The sequence below is a fragment of the Lithobates pipiens genome, unplaced genomic scaffold (assembly GCF_037356315.1).
Source record: "Lithobates pipiens isolate NorthernLeopardFrog02 unplaced genomic scaffold, aLitPip1_a1.2 Scaffold_3, whole genome shotgun sequence".
In the NCBI taxonomy this organism is placed as follows: domain Eukaryota; kingdom Metazoa; phylum Chordata; class Amphibia; order Anura; family Ranidae; genus Lithobates; species Lithobates pipiens.
The window spans coordinates 184,472,278-184,494,220 of record NW_027507790.1 but is presented as its reverse complement, the minus strand read 5'-3'; the positions used below and the strand labels follow the sequence as shown (position 1 = coordinate 184,494,220).

Genomic DNA, 21,943 nt, shown 5'->3' with positions numbered 1-21,943 from the left:
GGCTACATGCACATCATTTATCCATAGATGCTTTATTTAATAAAGTGCAAACCACACACACACATGCACAGTATGTACACCTATATGTATATTGCCACCATTGAATGATTGTCCTGGGTTGTGGGGGGGGGGGGGGTTGCAACGTGGAATGTGTCTTTGCCATAACCCACTTTAATGCAGCATCCTCCTCCTGTGCTGGTCCAGGACTGGTGACTGTTCTACCTCTGCTGTGACAAATATAGGGGGGGGGGGGCACTGTGAGTATTGTACACATGCACCCCTCTTGTAGGTGCCTGCACTGGAGATGAGAGGTGAGTGTCCTCCCCTCCATGGACCTTTGACTTTGGATGTGCAGTGTACTGGGATGGTATGTGGATAGAGGAATGGATCTCTCTCTCTGACAGGTGAGGGGGGGGGGGGGGGGGGGCGGGGGTGTGATGATGTATGGAGAGTCCTGTATATACAATGGCTCACAAATTCAGATGACTGTCCTGTGTCTTGGCACAATGGCTGTGGATGGAGGAATGGATCTCTCTAACAGGTGATGGGGGGTTATGGAGAGTCCTACAGATGCAATGCCCCAATAGATCACCCAGTATGTATGGTGACGAGCCCAGGGTGCGGATGGCAGGGTATCAGATGGCTGTCCCATGCCATGGTACAATGGCTGTGGATGGAGGAATGGTCGTGTGATGGGGGGGGGGTATGAAGAGTCCTGCAGATGCAATGCCCCATAGATCACTCAGTATGTATGGTGATGAGCCCTGGGTGCAGATGGCAGGGTATCAGATGGCAGTCCTATGCCATGGCACAATGGCTGTGAGTGTGGGCCTGCAGCGGAGGGCGGCGCTGTCCTTGTGATGTGGGGTTATGCTGTGTGCCCTCCCCCCTCCTCCGTTATCCTGCCGTCACTGTGTGTGTTTCAGAGACATGCTCGGTGCCGCCAGCTGAAGGATGGCCGCTTGCTGTGTCCTGTTGATGGCCGGGAACGAGCTGCTGCCGCCGCTGCCAGAGACGATGGCCTCCTCCTCCGTCTCCTCCGCCTCCTGCTCTCCCCGCCGCTGTCCGAGGTGCTGAAGGCGCCGCCTGTGTCCCCGGCGAGAGCCGCTCTGGATGGTGAGAGCCGTGTACTGCCTATATGTGTCCGCATCCTCTGCAATGTCACCCGGGATGTCTTGTGACCCCTGTCCTCCCTTCCTGTGTCCCCCCAAACTTCACTGATAGAGAGAGACCCCATATCTGTCACCCCATCCTCTGATCCCCGAATCTGCAGTGCTGCTTGTATATGGGAAATACAAACCTACTACATCCATTCCTCATTACACAGCCTGTATGGGGAACCTTCTATCCAGGTACCCCCATCCCAGATTATCCCCAATCTTACACCCTGTATGGCTAAGACAACACCTTTACATGCTTTATTCACTCAATGCCAATGTCCCAAATCTTATCTAGAAAAATACACATTTACCTGCATATGGGTATTGCATTCCCTCTACATTCTTGTATAAGCCTCAGAACCTTCCTGACACTTATTAGCATGTCTATGTTCCCAGATTCCAGAATACCCCAAATCGTACACCCATATGGGTAATGCAATCCTTCTACATTCTTTAATAATGCTAAAGCCGAAGAACCTTTCTGACACTTATCAGTTTGTCTATGTTCCCCGATTCCAACATTTTCACAATCTTACACCCCATATGGGTAAGACAACACCTTTTAAATGCTTTAATCACTCCAGTACGTGAGGGACCTTCTGACCATTAGTGCTCTGTCCATGTACCCCAATATCTATCTTAATATAGATAACAAATCTTATCTAAAAATACACTTTTACCCCCTTATAGGTAATGCAGCCCTTCTATTAATGCTAAAGCAGAACCTTTCTGACACTTATTAGCTTGTCCATGTTCCCTGATCCCAGAATATCCAAAATCTTTACAAGAAACACATGTACCCCCATATGGTGAAATACAAACCCTTTAAAACCTTCAATTGGCATGTCCATGTACCTCAATTCCTAGATATTATTATTATTATAGGTTTTTATACAGCACTGACCATTTGCATATTGTATATTTCTCATCAGTCCCTGATCTCATAGAGCTTACAATCTAAGTCCCAAACTCTCATACACACATATTAGGTCCAATATAGACAGGAGCTAACCCGCTCCATGCTCTTGGAGTGGGAGGAAACTGGAGTACCCGGAGGTAACCCACCAAGGTATCCAAAATCTTGTCAAACACACATTTACCCCCATATGTGTAATACAGCCCTATAAATCATTTAATAATGTCAAAACCTAAGAATCTTTCTGACACTTAGTAGTTTGTCCATGTACCTCAGTTTGCCCAAAAAAAAAAAAATATTTACCCCCAAATGGGTAATACAACCCCTTTAAATCCCTTATGCTGTGTACACACGACTGGACTTTCTGGCAGAAAAGGTCTGACGGAATCATTTCATCGGATAATCCGATCGTATGTGGGCTTCATCTGACTTTTTTCTTCAAAAATACTGACGGACCTAGAAATAGAACATGTTTTAAATCTTTCCGACGGAATCAATTCCTATCGGGAAAACCGCTCGTCTGTATGCTATTCCGACGGACCAAAAACAGCTCAAGGGCGATTGGCTACTGGCTATTTAACTTCCTTTTTCTAGTCCCATCATACGTGTCGTACGTCACCGCGTTCTAAACGATCGGACTTTGGTGTGATCATGTGTAGGCAAGTCCGTTCTGTCGGAACTCCGCCGAAAAAACCATCAGATTTTATTCTGACGGAAAAACCGGTTGTGTGTATGCGACATTACATATTCCAAAGCCTGAGAAACTGTTTATTGCATCCACTGGCGTGCCCATGTACCACAATCCCAAGATATTTTTATTATTATTATTACAGGTACTTTATATCATGCCAACAATTTATGTAGTGCTTTGTATATATTGTACAGCGTTATCACTCCCTGATCTCAAGCAGCTTACAATCTAAGGTCCCTATATAACATTCATATATACTATGGGCCAGTGTAGACCAGAGCCAATTAACCTGCTGGCATGTTTGAATACCCAGATGAAACCCACCAAGGTATCCATAATCTTGTCAAGAAATGCACATTTACTCCCATATAGCCAATACAAGCCCTCTAAATTTATGAATAATTACAGAGCCTAAGAACGTTTCTTACACTTAGTATAGCTTGTCCGTGTACCTTGATCCCAAGATAGCCAAAATCTTATCAAGAAATGCATATTTACCCCATGTAGGTAATACAACACATTTAAATCTTTTAACCATTTCAAAGCCTGAGAAACTTTCTAACATTTGCAGGCACTGATGAGTCCGTATACCCCGATCCTCAAATATTATTTTTAATTATTATTATTATTTTTATTAATTTTTTTTTTTTTTTTATATTGCTGACAAGTTATGCAGTGCTACATATAATGTGCAGTCATGTCTGTCCCTGTGGAAGTAGTGGAAAAAGATCCCGATAGTGTAGCATATTGAAACATTTATTGTAAACAAACACATACAATTTATGTTTTTGTATCCAATAAATGTTTCAATATGTTGCACTATCAGGATGTTTTCCTGCTACTTTCCATGTCTTTATGCACAAAAGTCCCCCCGCTCTTCTATCAAGTCAGCAGCATCTGAACCTGATTTATTGCTAGTCATTTATTAATTAGATATTGAGCTATGCCTCCACGATTGTCTAATGCATATGTACATGCATTGTTGGCCTTTACTATACCAGTGTATTTATTTATTTTTTTATATATTTCTGAGTGCCACTTGGGCAATTTTTATTTTCTTGCTTTACCAGTGTAGACAGGAGCTAATTAACCTGCCATGTCCCCTGTCATTGGAGTGTGGTTAGAAACTCACTAAGATCTCCAAAATTATAAGATCTGAGAGATGTTCTGACACATGCACCCAGTGACCTGTCCATGTACCCCAATCCCAAGATATCCAGAATCTTATCAAGAAATGTCCATTTACCCCCCCCCCCCCCCCATGGTTAATACAACCCCTTTAAATCTTTTAAACATTCCAAAGCTTAAGGAATGTTCTACCACTTGCACCCACTGCCATGTCCATGTACCCTGATGCCCAGGTAATATTATTACATTTTTTTTTTACAGGTATTTATATAGCACTAGCAATTTTACATACTGCACATTTATATTAGTCCCTGATATCAAGAAGCTTACAATCTAAAATACCTATATAACAAACATGCACATACTAGGGCTGACATAGACAGGAGCCATTTAAGCTATCAGCATGTGGGAGGAAACCCACACAAGATATCTAAAATCTTATAAAGAAACACACATTTACCCCAATATGTGTAATACAATTCTTTTAAACCTTTTATAGCATGTTTAAACCCAAGAAGAAATACATGGCTATTATATTGCCAGTCATTAGATGTGATGGCTGCATTCATTTTTATTTTTAGGGGTCATTTTCGTTGGTGATCCTGCCAGTAACGCACATCCTGTCCTAGGGTGACAGCACTCAATCACTGTACTGTATCTATGGAGGGGCAGTGTACAACACTTTGAAATCCTTTAATCATTCCAAGATATGAGAAACTTTCTGACATTTACACCCAGTGGCTTGTCAATGTGCCATGGTCCCAAAACATCAAAAAACACACATTTACCCCATATGGGTAATACAACCCTTTTAAATCCTTTATTTGTTCCGAAGCTTGAGAAACTAACTAATAATTACAAAGTCTGAGGAACTTTCAGACATTTGCATCCACAAGCTTATCCAATTTTCCCCTGATCCCAAGATATCCAAAATCTTATCAGGAAATTCACATTTACCCCCCATAGTACAATCATTTTAAATTCTTTACTCTTCTCAACGGCTGGGAAACTTTTTTTTGACGCTTTCACCTGGTGTCTGTGTACCCTGATCTCAGAATACCCCAAATGTTGGCAAGAAATGCCCAGTGTAGATTACATTTTCTACTTTCTTTTATGCCAGGTGCCCTCAGTCACCCTTGTACAGGAAATACATCACCTATAAACCCTTTACTTATCCCTTCGTATTGAAAACTTTGATATCTGCATTAATGAATGTTCCCTGTTTTCAGATTATAGGATACCCTGTCATGTATTTGTTTGTTATCTGGCAATTTACAACACATACAGAATTATTTACTTAGAAACATATAAAAGTGACAGCAGAAAAAAGACAGAGTAGTCCATCGAATTTGCCTGTTTTTTTTTTTTTATGTATTTTTTTAATTTATTTTTTTGCTTTTCTTTATTTATTTTTTGTTAACTTTCTTGAGTATAGATCTATGTTTGTCCCAAGCATGTTTGAAGCCAATTACTGTTGACTGTCTCAATACCTCTGCTGGCAGTTTATTCTAAGCATCAACTACTCTTTTAGTAAAATATGTTACTCTAAACACTAAAATTAGTTTTGAACTTTCCTCCAGTTAGTTTGAGATCATGTCCCCTTGTTATTGATTTTGGTTTTATATTGACAATACTGCCCTCCTGAAACTTATTCACCCCTTGATGTATTCAAAGGTTTCAATCATTTATTAATAAAGTAGAGTGACCTTTTATTTACAAACATTCACTGGCTGGGAAGCAGTCTCATTTAAAACCCATGTAACTGGATGGTTCACCAGAGAATGTGAAAGTCACATTCTTTTCTATATAAATGCACCCCCTTATTGATTTCACAGTTTAACATTCATATTAAAGCCCAACTCTGGGAAAACGTTAACATTTTTCCCTTGCAGTGGGGCTGCTCCTGCAATATAAGGGTTACCTGCTTGTTGATGGAAGAGAAGCCCTTTTTACTTAATTGATCGTCTGCTCCCCCAGTAGATGGCGCTCCCCCAAACTCCAGCAATGGACTGTCCCTTGGTGTCATCATGTCCAGTGTAGAACTATGGATGTCAGGACCTTAGACCGATGGAGCGTGGGTGAGAAGATACCACAGGGACTGGCTTAGTAGCACAGGGGATTGGGTGAGTAAATCATCTTTTCCGTGTCCCTAAGACCTAAATGAGCAATTAACTCTTGCAGTGCAGGTGCAGTCTCATTGCAAATGATAATATAACTTTTTCAGGGTTGGGCTTTAAAGCCGATCTCTGGGGAAAACAAAAATGCCCCCTTGCAGTGCGTTTGCCCCCCCCCCCCCACACTGCAAGGGTTAAATGTTTGTTTAGGTTGTAGAGGGCCATGGAAAGTGGTTTAACTTGCCCGATCCTCCTCTCCCTCAGCAGCTGGCAATCTCCTTTACTCCCCTATGCTCCAGTCGTTGGAGTTTTCCTGGGCATTCCCCAGTCTATTGAAGGGCTATGGCATCAGAGGACCGGTGAACACTGGGGCATAGGGGAGAGGAGGCTGTGGGAACCAGTCTAGCAGCCTGGAGGGGGGCATGCGGGAGTGCAGGATAAGGTAAGTAAAAGTTCTTTAAACTTAAACATTTAACCATTGAAGTGCACGGGCTGCCCACTGCAAGGAGGATTTGTTTAAGCTTTAAAGTGTTACTAAACCCGTAACAGTAAAATCAGTCTGTACATGCAGTAATGAATGCTTATTATAATCACTGTGGAACCTAAGGTGTTAATCCTACATATTATGTAAAAAGGATGTTTGTTCCATCTTCTCTGATCCTCCCCTTTTACTGTCTCCAATCCATCTGCTGATAGAACAGAGCCTTGGAGGCACTCTGCACATGCTCAGTTTTGTGTGTATTGCTAGAGTGTTGCATGTGATCAGCTCAGGGCCAATCTGCACTGTACAGACAGAGGTTCAGTGGTCATGCAGTCTCATGGGACAGTCAGAGGTGAATGAAAACTCCTCCAAGCTTTAAGCAGTGCGCGGACAGACACTGATAGAAGTCACAAGACTGCTATATATTGCTGATGAGAAGGTATTTAGCCATTTAAATTTACTAAAAATAATTATCATGTACTGTGGGAGACCAGATACAGGCATACCCGGCTTTAAGTACACTTGCAAATACGGACACATTGGCGTCTATGGAAAATCTCAGACAGCTTGACCTTGAACTGCTTCTGATTTATCAGATTTTTGGGGTCAGCCAGCTTGCCTAGGTAATCAGTTATGTCTGTAAATGACTATTGCAATGCAGTACATACCTTGAGAAGTGAAAAAAGGTATTGCTTCACTTTAAAGAGGAAGTAAACCCTCATGGATTTACTTCTTTGTCTCCCTGCAAAGGTAAAGCATAATGGGCTACTATGCATTGCATAATAGCCCATTATTTGTCACAGGAGCCAGCAATGTCACTGCTGTCCCCTGTAGCATGGAGCGTCCATCTTCCAGGTGACTCTGCTCCAGCCACTCACAGTGCTGGAGCAACGATGACGTCACTCCCACGCATGCGCACGGGAGCCGCCACTAATGGCATAACCGCCATTAGCAGCGACATGCTGTTAACGGCGATAGTGCGCCTGCGCGCCGCTGTCTACGGCGCATGCGCCGTAGACAGCAGTGCCTGTCTTTTAGTAAATATCTCCTAAACTGTGTAGGTTTAGGAGATATTTCTTGGACCTACAGGTAAGCCTTAATCTAGGTTTACCTGTAGGTCAAAGTGGTTTGTAAGGGTTTAAAACCACTTTAGGTACATTTTCATTTTACATAAATGCTCTGGTCCCATTGTGTACTTAAAAGTGGGGTATGTCTGTATAGTGAATGCAGGGTCCTGGGTTTAGAAACACTTTAAGCCAATTTGATTCCTAAAACAAGTATTACAACATTACATTGTCATCAAATATTGATTTGTTTAGTGGACATAGCAATTGCATTGTATCATGTAAAAACTGAAAATTAAATTATTAGATACATTAGATTGAATAGATTAGTAAGTACTCTGCTTTTGTTTAACACGCCCTATAATAACACTCTATAGACAGGTTTTTTTTTTTTAACATATTATCCTCAAAATCTTTCTGATTATTGCTTTCTCCTATAAGGTTTAATTTTACCAAATTCAACATATATACATTATCTTTTATATATTTAAAAATGTAATGTATATCTTTTTAAATTCCTAAAAACGAATGCATTGCAGCATTCTGCTAACAGTAAGCACACAACTACCAGTTTTATAGTACAAAATAGAACACCAGTGTTTCCTATTTCTATCTTTGGTTCCGATTTCTAAAAAGCAGAGCTATAGAAGGCATGTCAGTTTCTGGAAGGGATGTAGGAAGACCTGTACTTTGCTACTGTCCATATTGCTCTGCTTCCTGATACTTCTTAATTGTGTTCTATAGCGTTGGATCCATCCTGCAGAGAGGTCCCAAGAGGGAGCAGAGGCTTCGTTCTAGACCTGGAAGAAGACTTGGGAGGTCTGCAGTTATTGGTCACACTGGTGCATACAGTATATATGTCTGTGTGTGTGGGAAGAGGAGCGTGGGAAGAGGATCGTTCTCAAGAAGGACATGATTGGAATAACCATTGGGCTGGCTTCCTAGTTTTGCCTCAAACTACAAGACACTGGCAGAAGCGGGCACATGAATGCACACTCATTTTGTTGGATATACTTTTTTGATATACAAGCATTATTTTTTACTACTCTTAAGTTATAAAAATAAACTTATTGGTCCGCTCACATTTTTTTCCTCCTTGTTTTGGATTTATCCTTGGATTTAAAAGCCAGACACTTCATTTATCAATGTTATCTGTGTCAGTTGAGCGACACAAGGTTGAAGAGGCAGAGAGCATTTGAAACACAATTCTGATTAATGATACATGGAGCAGTGCTAATGTTGCAAGAAGCAGCTTGAAGTATTGTTTAGGTCACTCCAGTGCAAAATCATATCTGGGCAAAATGGGGTAAGTCCTTTTTTTTTAATTTTTTTATTTTTTTTTATCACTCTATTTGTTTTATGGCATGTCTTTAATTCACGACTTTCGTAATGTATGCTTTTTGCATTCTAAAATAGAAATAGGATATATTTTAAACGTTAAATTGCTTTTTTAAAATTCCCTTTTATATGTTATGATTTACTTAATGGATTTTTATTATTTCATTTGAGAGCTTTTAAAGCTAAACTCCAGGCAGATATACTATTCACAACCTAATGCATCTTAGTATGCATGCACAGCAAATAATTTGTTTGCACAGCAGCTAAATAATCGCATGCACAGCAGCAATTTGCATTAGGATTCACCAATAGTATTTATATACTATAATTGATTTATTGCACTTTATCTATGAAGTAGAATACATATCAAACAAGGATTTTCCATCTTTGTAGTAATATTTGGTATATAGTTTGCGCTGATCACCTTTTTTTATTTATTGTTGTTCAAGTGCATGGTATACACTTTAGGTCTAGCAGCAATCTAACCGACATACCACATTCAGATATTATTTACTTTGATAGCGCGAGGGAACCCCATTGTTCTATATGCATAGAACACCCGTAAAGGAAAGCTATGATCACAGCATACACTTTTCTAACCTTAGCATTGTAATAGCAGTGTAAGCAATAGTTATATTTGACAATCCAATATAAGCTTACTTGAAAAACCTCCTTTCATCTTGTTAATTCTGCCTGTCTGCTGGCCATCTCTTCCTGCAACTTCCTGGATTCCTTGCAGGTTTTGCAGGTCCTCCTCTGCTGTTTCTGTTCAATTTCTAAGGACTACATATCCCATGGTACCTTGCTGCCTGTAAGCAGTGATCCCTGCATGGTCTCCTCCTGAAACTCCTCCTCTCGGCCCCTCTGTGGTTCAGAAGGCAGGCTCTGTGAAATGTGTGACACAGCGGTTCCTACTCAGAGAATAAATGGCATACATAGGCGTGCGCCAGGTATGCCTGGGCACACCCTAATCACTCTGTGAGATGTCAGTTCCCCCTACTGCCCAGGCTTCCCCCCATGTTGTGCTTCCCCCCCCCCCCCCCACCGCAGTGCTGCTAACTTCCTTCCTTTCCTCTCCTCCTGGCTGCATGCAACCCCCCCCCCCGGGAGATGTTTCAGGATAGAGAGTGGCGGAAAGGGCTAATCAATATGTCATTTACCAGCCCCTTCCTTTTCTAAATGAACACAGTGAACACACTCACTGTGTACAATCAAAACTGAAGCATAGTAAAAAGTTTACTATGCTTCAGTTTATGAATGAACAGGAAGTTGCTCAGCACAGAACACTTCTCATTCACTCACTGTCCAGTGCAGCTGAGGCAGCAGAGAAAGGCATGTGTTGTTTGAGCTTTGGGGGGCACACCCTAATGAAAAGGGCTGTGCACACCTATGATGGTGTATATGTATGTATGTATGTGTGTGTGTGTATACCTTTATTCACACATGAACTTCAATGGCATCCTAGTCTTAGTCCGTAGGGTTCAATAGTTAGAGTTGGCCCAACCTTTTCTGCTATAACAGCTTCAACTCTTCTGGGAAGGCTGTCCACAAGGTTTACGAGAGTGCCCTATGGGAATATTTGACCATTCTTCTAGAAGCGCATTTGTGATGTCAGGCACTGATGATGGAAGAGGAGGCCTGGCTCTCAGTCTCCTCTCAAATTCATCCCAAAGGTGTTCTATCAGGTTGAGGTCAGGCATCTGTGCAGGCCAGTCAAGTTCCTCCACCCCAAACTCGCTCATCCCTGTCTTTATGGACCTTGATTTGTGCACTGGTGTGCAGTCATGTTGGAACAGGAAGGGGCCATCCCCAAACTGTTCCCACAAAGTTGGGAATATGAAATTGTCCAAAATGTCTTGGTATACTAACACCTTAAGAGTTCCCTTCGATGGAACTAAGGGGCCAAGCCCAACCCCTGAAAAAAAAGCCCCACACCATAATCCCACCTCCACCAAATGATTTGGACCAGTGCAGAAAGCAAGGTCCATAAAGACATGGATGAGCAAGTTTGGGGTGGAGGAACTTGACTGGCCTTCACAGAGTTCTGAGCTCAACGTGATAGAACACCTTTGAGATGAATTTGAGCGGAGATTGTGAGTCAGACCTTCTTGCCCAACATCAGTGCCTGATTTCACAAATGCGCTTCTGGAAGAATGGTCAAACATTCCCATAGACACACTCCTAAACCTTGTGGACAGCCTTCTCAGAAGCTCTTATATGCTGCAAAGGGATGGGCAACTCAATATTGAACCCTACGGCCTAAAACTGGGATGCCTTTAAAGTTCATGTTCGTGTAAAGGCAGGTGTCCCAAGGAAGAAACAGCACAAGTAGCCAATCGGTTGTGCTGCATTGCTCATGCACTAACAAGGGGCATGCTGATAGGTTGAAAGAGTGACAGAGGGAGGAATGCATCAAAACGTCATCTTTCACTGTCCAGTCACAGGCTGGAGATGAAGACTTATAAGTGTTTCTTAAACATGAACTCCAGGAATAAGGCCAATTTCACCCCCAACACACAGTGCAATGGTTAACTGCTCGTTAAGTCCAGGGATGCCAGAACAAAGAGTAATACTTGCCTTACTTTCTCAATCTGTGACCATTTCCTTGCTGTGTTCTCTTTTAAGCAGCCCTGCTCATAGTTGCACTTCTTCTTCCTCCACATACAATGCACGGTTTATAGCCCTGCACTGTACGTGATGATGCCAAAGAATTGCCCCACAGCCTGGAGCCCTGGAGAGAGGACAGCATTTGTAACCCTAAAAAAGAGCCCCTGTTCCCTTCTAACAGGTTAGACAGCACAGTGCTTGTGCTCTCTAACCCGCCCCTCTCTAAGCTGTAAAAAACCTGGCTGATCCTGCCTGGTTCTGCCCCCCCCCTGTAAACTGACCATGGTTTATCATGGCTGCTGAGCCCTGACACGGTGGTCAGTTTATGCGCCCCTGTCATCTGCAGCTCTACTCCCCCCATCTCCCTCTCCCTCCCCTCCCTTCCTGTCAGCTCCGTGTGTCTGTGTGAACTGTCTGCCTCCCTGCTCCTCCTGCCGCTATTAGTACTGAAGTAAACTTTGAAAAATGCCACTGCCAGCCCCTCTGTTTTATCTAGCCATAGTGCACTGTATACATGTGTGTGTGTGTGTTTTTTTTTTTTTTTAACAAAGCCTCTAAATACCCTTTTCAGAGATCTTCAGGCCGGACACATGCTGCTCTCCTACTCCGATCCACTGACTACAGTGGGAGGGGTTGAGCAGCCAGCACATTGGTCATGTGACCCCCTAGCTGATGTCAGAGGGAGATCTCAGCCCCTTCCACTGTAGCCCTAGATTGGAGTCACGTGACCAGCCTGAAGATCTCTAGAAAATAAGGTTTTTAGTGGCTCTGATAAAAAAAAAAAAGGGGGGGGAGCGGGGGGCACTGGCAGTAAATTCAATTTTTAAGGTTACAAACACTTTTAAGTGCAGCAGAGAAAAAATCAGGTCACCTTCCTTGCCAGACAGGACCGTGCTGTGTGACAGAGCTGTGTAAATCCTAAGACTGGATAAAAAATACAAATCTTTGGTAAATTGTTCCCATATTTGTATATCGACAGCGTATTTGGCTATTTGCTTTGAGATTATCTTCAAATACAAACCAGTTGCTGAATAAAAATTCATGGATGTTCAGTATGTAAGATGTCCAGAGTTTCAGTGAAAAAAAAATAATTTATATATATATATATATATATATACACACACACACACACACACACACACACACACACACATATATACATATATACATATATACATATATATATATATATATATAATCAGAATGGTATAATACAGAAATAAGCCTATATACAGTGCCTTGAAAAAGTATTCATACCCCTTGAAATTTTCCACATGTTGTCATGTTACAACCAAAAACTTAAATGTGTTTTTTTGGGGGATTTTATGTGATAGACCAATACAAAGTGATACATAATTGTGAAGTGGAAGGAAAATGATAAATGGTTTTCAAAATGTTTTACAAATAAATATGTGAGAAGTGTGGCGTGCATTTGTATTCAGCCCCTTTTACTCTGATACCCATAACTCAAATCTAGTGGAACCAATTGCCTTCAGAAGTCACCTAATTTGTAAATAGAGTCCACCTGTGTGTAATTGAATCTCTGTATAAATACAGCTGCTCTGTGAAGCCCTCAGGGGTTTGTTGGAGAACCTTAGTGAACAAACAACATCAAGAAGGCCAAGGAGTACACCAGAGAGGTCAGGGATAAAGTTGTGGAGAAGTTTAAAGCAGGGTTAGGTTATAAAAAAAAAATATCCAAAGCTTTGAACATCTTATAGAGCTCTGATCAATCCATTATCTGAAAATGGAAATAGTATGGCACAGCTGAAAACCTACTTGGCCGTCCACCTAAACTGACAGGCTGGGCAAGAAGAGCATTAATCGGAGAAGCAGCCAAGACGAAGAGTGGCAAGAAGAAAGCCATCCTTGACAGAAAATCATAAGAAGTCTTATTTCCAGTTTGTGAGAAGCCATGTGTGGGACACAGCAAACATGTGGAAGAAGGTGCTCTGGTCAGATGAGACCAAAATTGAACTTTTTGGCTTAAGAACAAATGTGTGGCTGAGGACGAATGCCGCGTACACACGATCGGAATTTTGGCCACCAAAAGACCGATGAAAGTTTTTCATCGGGAAATGCGACCGTGTGTAGGCTCCATCGGAATTTAGCTGGCTGAATTCCCACCAGCAAAAATTTGATAGCATGTTCTCAATTTTCCAGATCGTGTGTATGCAATTCCGACACACAAACTCACGCATGCTCAGATTCAACTACGAGATGGAAGCTATTGGCTACTAGGTATTGAACTTAATTTTTCTAGTCCCGTTGTATGTGTTGTATGTCACCGCGTTCTTGGCGGCCAGAATTTGGTGTAACCGTGTGTAGGCAAGACAGTTTGAGCCGAATTCCGTTGGAATCTGAGCTTTTTCAGACGAGAATTCCAATCGTGTGTACTCAGCATCACACAGTACATCACCCTGAACACACCATCCCCACTGTAAAACATGTTGGTGGCAGCATCATGTGGGGATGCTTGTCATCAGCAGGGACACGGAAGCTGTTCAGAGTTGAAAAGGAAGATGGATGGAGCCAAATACAGGCCAATCTTAAAAGAAAACCTGTTAGAGTCTGTAAACGACTTGAGACTGGGGAAGAGGTTCATCTTCCAGCAGGAGAACGACCCCAAACATACAGCCAGAGCTACAATGAATGGTTTCGATCAAAACATATTTAAGCGTTTGAATGGCCCAGTCAAAGTCCAGACCTAAATCCAATTGAGAATCTGTGGCAAGACTTGAAAATTGCTGATCACAGATGCTCTCCATCCAATCTGACAGAGCTTGAGCTATTTTGCAAAGAAGAATGGGCAAAAATGTCATCCTCTAGATGTGCAAAGCTGGTAGAGACATCCCTAAAAAGACTTTGTAATTGCAGTGAAAGGTGGTTCTACAAAGTATTGACTCAGGGGGGCTGAATACAAATGCACGCTACACTTTTTTTTTCACATATTTATTTGTAAAACATTTTGAAAAACATTTATCATTTTCCTTCCACTTCACAATTATATGCCATTTTGTGTTGGTCTATCACATAAAATCCCAATAAAATACATTTACATTTTTGATTGTAACATGACAAAATGTGGAAAATGTCAAGAGCTATGAATACTTTTTCAAGGCAATGTATAATTCCGGGGAAAGATACTCCTTTTATTTTAGGTCTAATTTGGCCTAAGATGGCACCTGCTTTACAACTCTTTGCTATCATACTCCTCATTCTAATTAAGCTATGGATAGATATAGAGAGAGCAAGATGTATGTGTGTGTGTGTGTGTGTGTGTATATATATATATATATATATATATATATTATACACATACATACGGTATGTTTTTTTTTTTTTTGTTTCCCCAGACATTCATTTTGTTCATTGCTTGACAGATGTTTTCATTTCTAGCATTTACAGATGCAAACCTAACTAATTTTACATAAATATAAATAGCCTGTATGAAAGGCACTTTGGTTTACTTAATGGTAGCAAACTGATGTAATGCATTATATTGATTGCCCTTGACTGTTACATATAATGTTCAGAAAGGTCTGAGACAGTTGGTGGTTAAAATAAGCTGCCTTGCCTTTAACCACTGAACATTATTGCATTTTCTAATTTTGACACACAGCACTGAGAAGTTTTAAGTGATTAACCAGGCTCTGTGGCTTATTTATAAAATGAGGGCAAATGCAAAACGGTCTTATACCTGCAGCAACCAATACATGTAGTGTGTGTTTTATTTTTTTTATTTTTTTTATTTTTTTTTCATTTTTTGTTTTATTCAAATGGTAACCTAACTTTGATGAGAGAAAATTACACAATTTGTATAAATGCTATGCAAGCCACTTAGTTATGTAATATTATTATAAAAATGAAAACCCTTTCCACAGTCAGGCTTGACTTTTCTAAAACTGCCAAGTGAATAAATGTATTGCATTGTTGCAACAGTGACAAAAGTGCTCAGTACAAAGTATTTTCTGAAATTTTTATATCGAGTCTAAAACCTAAACACCAACATGAACCAAAAAAGTACATATGAACAATCACAAAAAAGGTGCACTAGGGCGTGTTATATGTGGCATAATTTCACTCTGGGGTGGGAGTGGTAAAACGGCACTATTTTTAGCGCCGTTTTACCGTAGGTTTAGTGGGGGCATTCGGCCGCTAGCGGGGTGGTTTTACCCCCCTGCTATTGGCCGTGAAAGGGTTAAAACCACTGCAAAGCACTGCAGCCATGCTGCCCCATTGATTTCAATGGGCAGGAGCGGTGTATAGACTGCTCCTTCACCGCTCCAAAAATGCTGCTAGCAGGACTTTTTTTTTTTTTTTTTTTACCATCCTGCTAGTGCACCGATCCAGTGTGGAAAGCCTTTCACATTGGAGACACAGCTGCGGTTGTTTCAGGTCGGTTTGCAGGCGCTATTTTTAGCACAATAGCATCTGAAAAACAACCCAGTGTGAGGGCTCAATGTATCCTATGAGTTGGGTATACAGATCCATGATTAGTGCCTTGGATAAGTAGAACTTTTTCAGGGTATCCTCACCCGTAAATGTATCCAGTAATTTCCTTTAAAAGGACCACATGAGATATCACCCTCCTCTTCCTCCTCCTCCTCCACATTACTTTAAATTCCATAAAACTGGGTTCAAAGGGCTCCATCCTCTGTGCTTTGCCATCTGCCAGCCTCCAAAGACAACTCCTATAGAATCTAGCTGACATCTGCTCCAGCTAGTAATTTCCTGCCTATTTTTATTTTTTTTTAAACCAATCACTTACCTCAAACCAAGGATCTGACCATTATCATAGTTGTCGCAAGCTTGGACCAGTACTTAATTACCGCATTTATTTATTTCCTTCTGTGAATTGACTTTAATTCCCTTTTCTGTGGTATTTAATGAGCGTTTTTAGTGTTTGAGCTCAATACCGCATACGAGCAATAGTGAATTGAAATTTTCATTATCGCCTGGGCTAAGTGACCACGTGACAGTCATAATGCATGCTTTACTTTAGTAAATTGTGCCCATGGTCCCTTCCCAAAGAGGAAGGACCCTTGCCTCAGCCCCCGTGGGATGCAAGGCTCTTGACAGGGCAAGGCAGTCTGGTTCTCCCAGTCAAAAGGCCTGACGGACCCCTGTGCTCATGATCAGCCAAAGCCGACCACTGAGTTCTAGGATTTAGGCTTTCCTAGACCCCAAAGGCCACACACCCTGCTCCTAGACTTCAGGGTAGGCCTGAGGATCCACTCCCAGTATTGGCGTCACTAAGGTTGGTGTCACCTGGTGCTGTAAAACATGGTGCCACCCCCTCCTGTCTAGGCTGCCCAGGACCCTGCAGGCAGCGCACAGGCACCCCAAACCGGCCCCTGTAAATGATAGTGTAGGGTGGTATAGTGGCAGGTTAGGGTAGTATAGGGTGGTATGGTTGCAGATTTGGATGGTTTAGAGTGGTATAGTGGCAAGTTAGGGTAGTATAGGGTGGTATAGTGGCAGGTTGGGGTGGTATAAAGCAAGTTAGGGTACTATAGAGTTGTATAGTGGCAGGTTGGGGTGGTATAGGGCAGGCTGGGGTGGTACAGGGCAGGTTAGGGTAGTATAGAGTTGTATATTGGCAGGTTTGGGTGGTATAGGGCAGGTTTGGGTGGTACAGGGCAGATTAGGACTCTATGCAGTGACAGTGTGCTGTGCAGTAACTTATAGCATGCCTCATGCCTGCAGATGAAGACCCGGGCGGAGTTGCTGTGTCCTCGCCTCTATCTCCTTGAGCTGCAGGATCAGCCAGTGTGAAGGGGTCTGTGGGAGGAGTGGAGGAGACAGCCACATCCCCAGCTCCACCCACCAACTCTGGTTGCCTTGGTAGATATTGGAGATCCCAGAGTGACCACTTTACCCGAAGGGGGGGTGTTATAGGCAGCCTCCCCTGCACGGCTGGATTCCCTGTTCACACCACTCCGCTGCAAGCTACATAGTATGTTTAACAGTGGCCCTGGTGTCACCCCTCTGGTGGGTGTCACCCTGTGCAGGCTAAAGCCCCCCCCCCCCGCACCCCCATAGCAACGCCACTGACTCCAAGTATGTGATAAAAGACAGCCTGGTAACAAATGACTGTTTTCTTCCAGAAGTCTGCAAAACGTCCTTCACGCAGCCAGTTGCATGCAGCCACTGGATTCCTGTGGCAAGAATTGGCAGATTCTTGCTGCTGAAATGACCAGGTCATGCCATCAGCAGCGGCCACTCAGCTCATTTAAACTAATGGCGGGCTGACAGCGGCCGCTGCTGTTTGCCTGTAGAAGTACACAGAGTAGCTGCGGTTAGGAACAGATATCTGAGCCTCGATGCAGCTTCAGCTACATAAACAAGCATCACTCAGTCTCCAACCCCACATTGTACCATGTTGGTTTGCTGGAGAGTGGGAGTGTATTTCTGTGTTTGGAAGAGCTTCCATTCAGCTGCCATTGAAGGGCTGTCGAGGTCTGTTTTTGACCAGTGGCGCTGAACTTTTTCAAGGTCAAGACTCGCAAATCTTCTGGAATATATTATGGGACCCCTTGTGTGTTGAAACTAAATTAAAGAAGATACATGTTGTAGATTCTTCTTCTACTTTTACTAACATGGATAACTATTTATTATAATAATTATACTGTACGTAGAACAGTGTACACTTTAACACTGCTCTGTATGCCTGAATGGTGCTAAAGCTGCACTATTTATAGGGACATGGTAGGACCCTACTTCCCCCTTCTCCATTGCCTTACATAAAGGTAATGGGGAAAATGGTACCTGGAGTTCAGATATACCATGTTCATGCCCTATACTCAAGCATCTTGCCATTATTGGATAGTAATTTGCAGAAACCGTAGGAAGACTCCACCACTTAGCGCCATTTCTGTGAAGCGCGATGAGGGAAAAGTGTCTTTCTCAGCGCCATGTGCTAATATAATTCGACGTAATAAGCCAAAAACCTAACAACCCCCCCAGGTTTCCCCTGTGCCACCTTGGTCTTAGTCCTTGTACACACGGTCGGAGATTCCGACGGAATGTGTCCGATCGGACCGTTTTGTCGGATATTCCGACTGTGTGTGGTCTACGTCGGACTGTTCCCGTCGGAGTATCCGACGGACCAAATTTTCCAACTTGTTGGTAAAATTTTCCGACAAAATGCCGCGATCAGACATACTCAGATCATGTGTAGAGAATTCCAATCGGACAAAGTGCCACGCATGCTCAGATCAAATTCCTACAGCAAAGCTATTGGCTACTAGCGTGAACGTAGTCTCGTCGTAACGAAATAACGTAATCATGTCGGATTTTCCGACAACTTTGTCCGACCGTGTGTATGCAACAGTTTCGGACAAAATCCATCGGACAAAATCCGACGGATTTGGTTGTCAGAATCTCCGACCGTGTGTACAAGGGCTTAGACATTTGTTACGTTCTTAAAGTGGAAGCCTTGGAAGTTTTTTTGCTATCTTTAGCAAGACAGAACATTTTCCCAACTGAGCAATCCTACAGGGATAAAGGAAAAATCTCTCCAACAGGAGCAGACTAAAACTTTTTTTTTTTTTTGTGAATCGAAGATAAGTTGGAACCTCTATCATATACATCGGACAGCTGTCACTGATGTCGGCGCTTCCTTCTTATGAATCCCGATCACGACATGGTGCCCTCTTCATTTAGGGCACTTGGTGTAACTTGACCTTTACATTCACACCTATGCGTTTTTTGGCTTTTTCTGTTTTGCAGAAACGCAGTACAGTCCATTTAACATGGTTTCCTATGGCACATGTTCACATCTATGTGTTTTTTTTTTTTTTTTTTTTAGCCTGTGCATTTTTGGAAACGTTTGGGGACTTTTTTTTTTTTTTTTTTTTTTTTTTTTTGTCGCAGCAGATTGCATTTTGTGTGTAATAGACTTCAATGGAGCCAAACCAGAAAAGCAGGATGTGGAAACCTTGCAAGAAGATCTGCACAAATGAATGGGGTGGGCAACTAGATGGCAAATGAGGTTTAATGTAGAAAAGTGTAAAATAATGCATTTGGGTGGCAAAAATATGAATGCAATCTATGCACTAGGGGGAGAACCTCTGGGGCAATCTAGGATGGAAAAGGACCTGGGGGTCTAAGTAGATAGGCTCAGTAATTGCATGCAATGCCAAGCTGCCGCTAACAAAGCAAACAGAATATTGGCATGCATTAACCACTTCCCACCCGGCCAATGTATATATACGGCCGGGTGGGAGCCGCCTGCTCCTGATAGGACGTTCAGGAACGTCATTCAGGAGCAGCGGGATCGCGCGCGCGCGCGCGCCCGCGCAGCGGCGCGATCCCGATGTGCTCGTGTCACCCGGACACGGCACATCTCAGATCGGCAGGAGGGCTCTGTGATTGGCCCTCCTGATCACATGACGGCCGTGTCCAATCACGGCCGTCATGTGATGTAAACAAACAGCCGGTTGCTAGGCAATCGGCTCTCCTCTCCTCACACGGAAGTCACCGCTGAGAAGAGGAGAGCAGAACGCTGCAGCCGGCTGATGATCAGTGAGTATGGGCTGCTTTTCACAGCTTTTTACTCACTGATCATCAGTGTAGTGTAAACACACAACACACCACACAGTGAAAACACAGTCCCCACATATGTCCCCAAAACACACATGTCCCTAAAACATACATGTCCCCAAATAATAAAAACACATGTCCCTAATAATAAAAACATGTCCCCCACATATGTCCCACTAAAATCACATGTCCCAATGATTATCTGCACACATATGTACGTGATCACCTGCACACATATGTACATGATCATTTGCGTACATATGTCCGTGATCACACAAACCAATTATTATACACTTAACGGAATTTTTTTTACCAAAAACATGTAGCAGAATACATTTTGGCTTAAATTTATGACAAAATTTGATTTTATTGGATTTCTTTTCAAATAGAAAAAAGAAAATATTGTTTTTTTCCCAAATTTCCGCTTTTTTTGCGCTTATATCGCAAAAAAAAAAAAACGGAGTCGTGAATAAATAACACCAAAATAAAGCTCTATTTGTGCGAACAAAATGATAACAATTTCATTTGGGTACAGTGTAGCATGACCGCGCAATTGTCACTGAAAGCGCTAGAGCGCTGAAAGCTGAAAATTGGGCTGGGAAGGAAGGGGGTGAAAGTGCCCTGTATTGAAGTGGTTAAAAAGGGGAATAACTCCAGAGATAAAGCAATAATTCTCCCGCTCTACAAGACTCTGGTCCGGCCTTACCTGGAGTATGCTGTCCAGTTCTGAGCACCAGTCCTCAGGAAGGATATACTGGAAATGGAGCGAGTACAAAGAAGGGCATTAAAGCTAATAAAGGGTCTGGAGGATATTAGTTATGAGGAAAGGTTGCGAGCACTGAACTTATTCTTTCTGGAGAAGAGATGCTTGAGAGGGGATATGATTACAATGTAAAAAAAACGTACTGGTGACCCCACAATAGGGATAAAACCTTTTTGCGGAAGGGAGTTTAATAAGACACGAGGCCACTCATTAAAATTAGAAGAAAAGAGGTTTAACCTTAAACTGTGAAGAGGGTTCTTTACTGTAAGAGAGACAAAGGATGTGGAATTCCTTCCATGGGCGGTGGTTTCAGCGGGGAGCATTGAAAATTTCAAAAAACGATTAGATAAGCACCTAAACGACCACAACATACAGGGATATACAATGTAATACTGACATATAATCACACACATAGGTTGGACTTGATGGACTTGTGTCTTTTTTTTTTTTTTTTTTTCAACCTCACCTACTATGTAACTATGAATGATACTGCCCATCAGGCAGTCTTAGTGACAGAAAAATGTAGGGTGAAATCTCTGCATAAAGGTGATTATTGGAGAAAAAGTTTTAGATTTTGTTAATTTTTCTTTTAAAGGACTAATCATTTTTAACTTGTTTTTGGCTGAAGGTCTGCTTTAATAGTCTTGTAATGATCTCAACCAATTGCCTTACCAACTGCTGGTTAGGATAGAAAGAAATGCTTTAGACCACCGCGTGCCCATGCTCTGATTCTTGTGTTCTCGCCTAGATTTTGCAAGTGGTCTTGTATGGTGTATTGAATGGCACACTAGGACGTCCGTTTTACAGAACAAAGCTGCCCATTGCTATGCTACATGATTGAATTATATAATGTAAAGCACATTCTTTATGTTCCATGAGTCGTCTTCACAGATGTCAGCATGTACCTCCAGCTATCCACGTGATATCGGCTACTATGTGTCTTGTAGGAAATGATTATCTCTGAATGAGTGTACAGATTACCATAGCCACTTAAAATAATTTTCTGCTTGGAATAATGTGTACTTCTGAACAGCGTTTTCCTCTTTGCACATCATTTGCTGCTTATTGGTACTTGTAGTTACTGAACTTCTGTCATAAGTTCCCAATTTTTGCTACTTGAACCTATTGATTGCG

The 21,943-nt window shown here is 42.2% G+C and overlaps 1 protein-coding gene across 3 annotated transcripts in view; it reads left to right on the top strand.

Moving 5' to 3' along the window:
• Positions 1–700: 700 nt before the first annotated feature.
• The window catches only part of HOMER1 (homer scaffold protein 1), a 175,391-nt gene continuing 154,148 nt past the window's right edge, over positions 701–21,943 (top strand). Inside the window, exons 1-2 of one of the 3 annotated variants that reach the window (XM_077462602.1) lie at positions 701–1,116; positions 8,299–8,860. In XM_077462602.1, coding sequence (XP_077318728.1) covers positions 8,856–8,860 — 5 coding nt within the window. In that variant the 5' untranslated portion in view covers positions 701–1,116; positions 8,299–8,855. Of the gene's footprint in view, positions 1,117–5,875; positions 6,019–8,298; positions 8,861–21,943 lie in introns of those variants that run through there. The other 2 variants (XM_077462600.1, XM_077462601.1) reach the window with 2 other exon arrangements.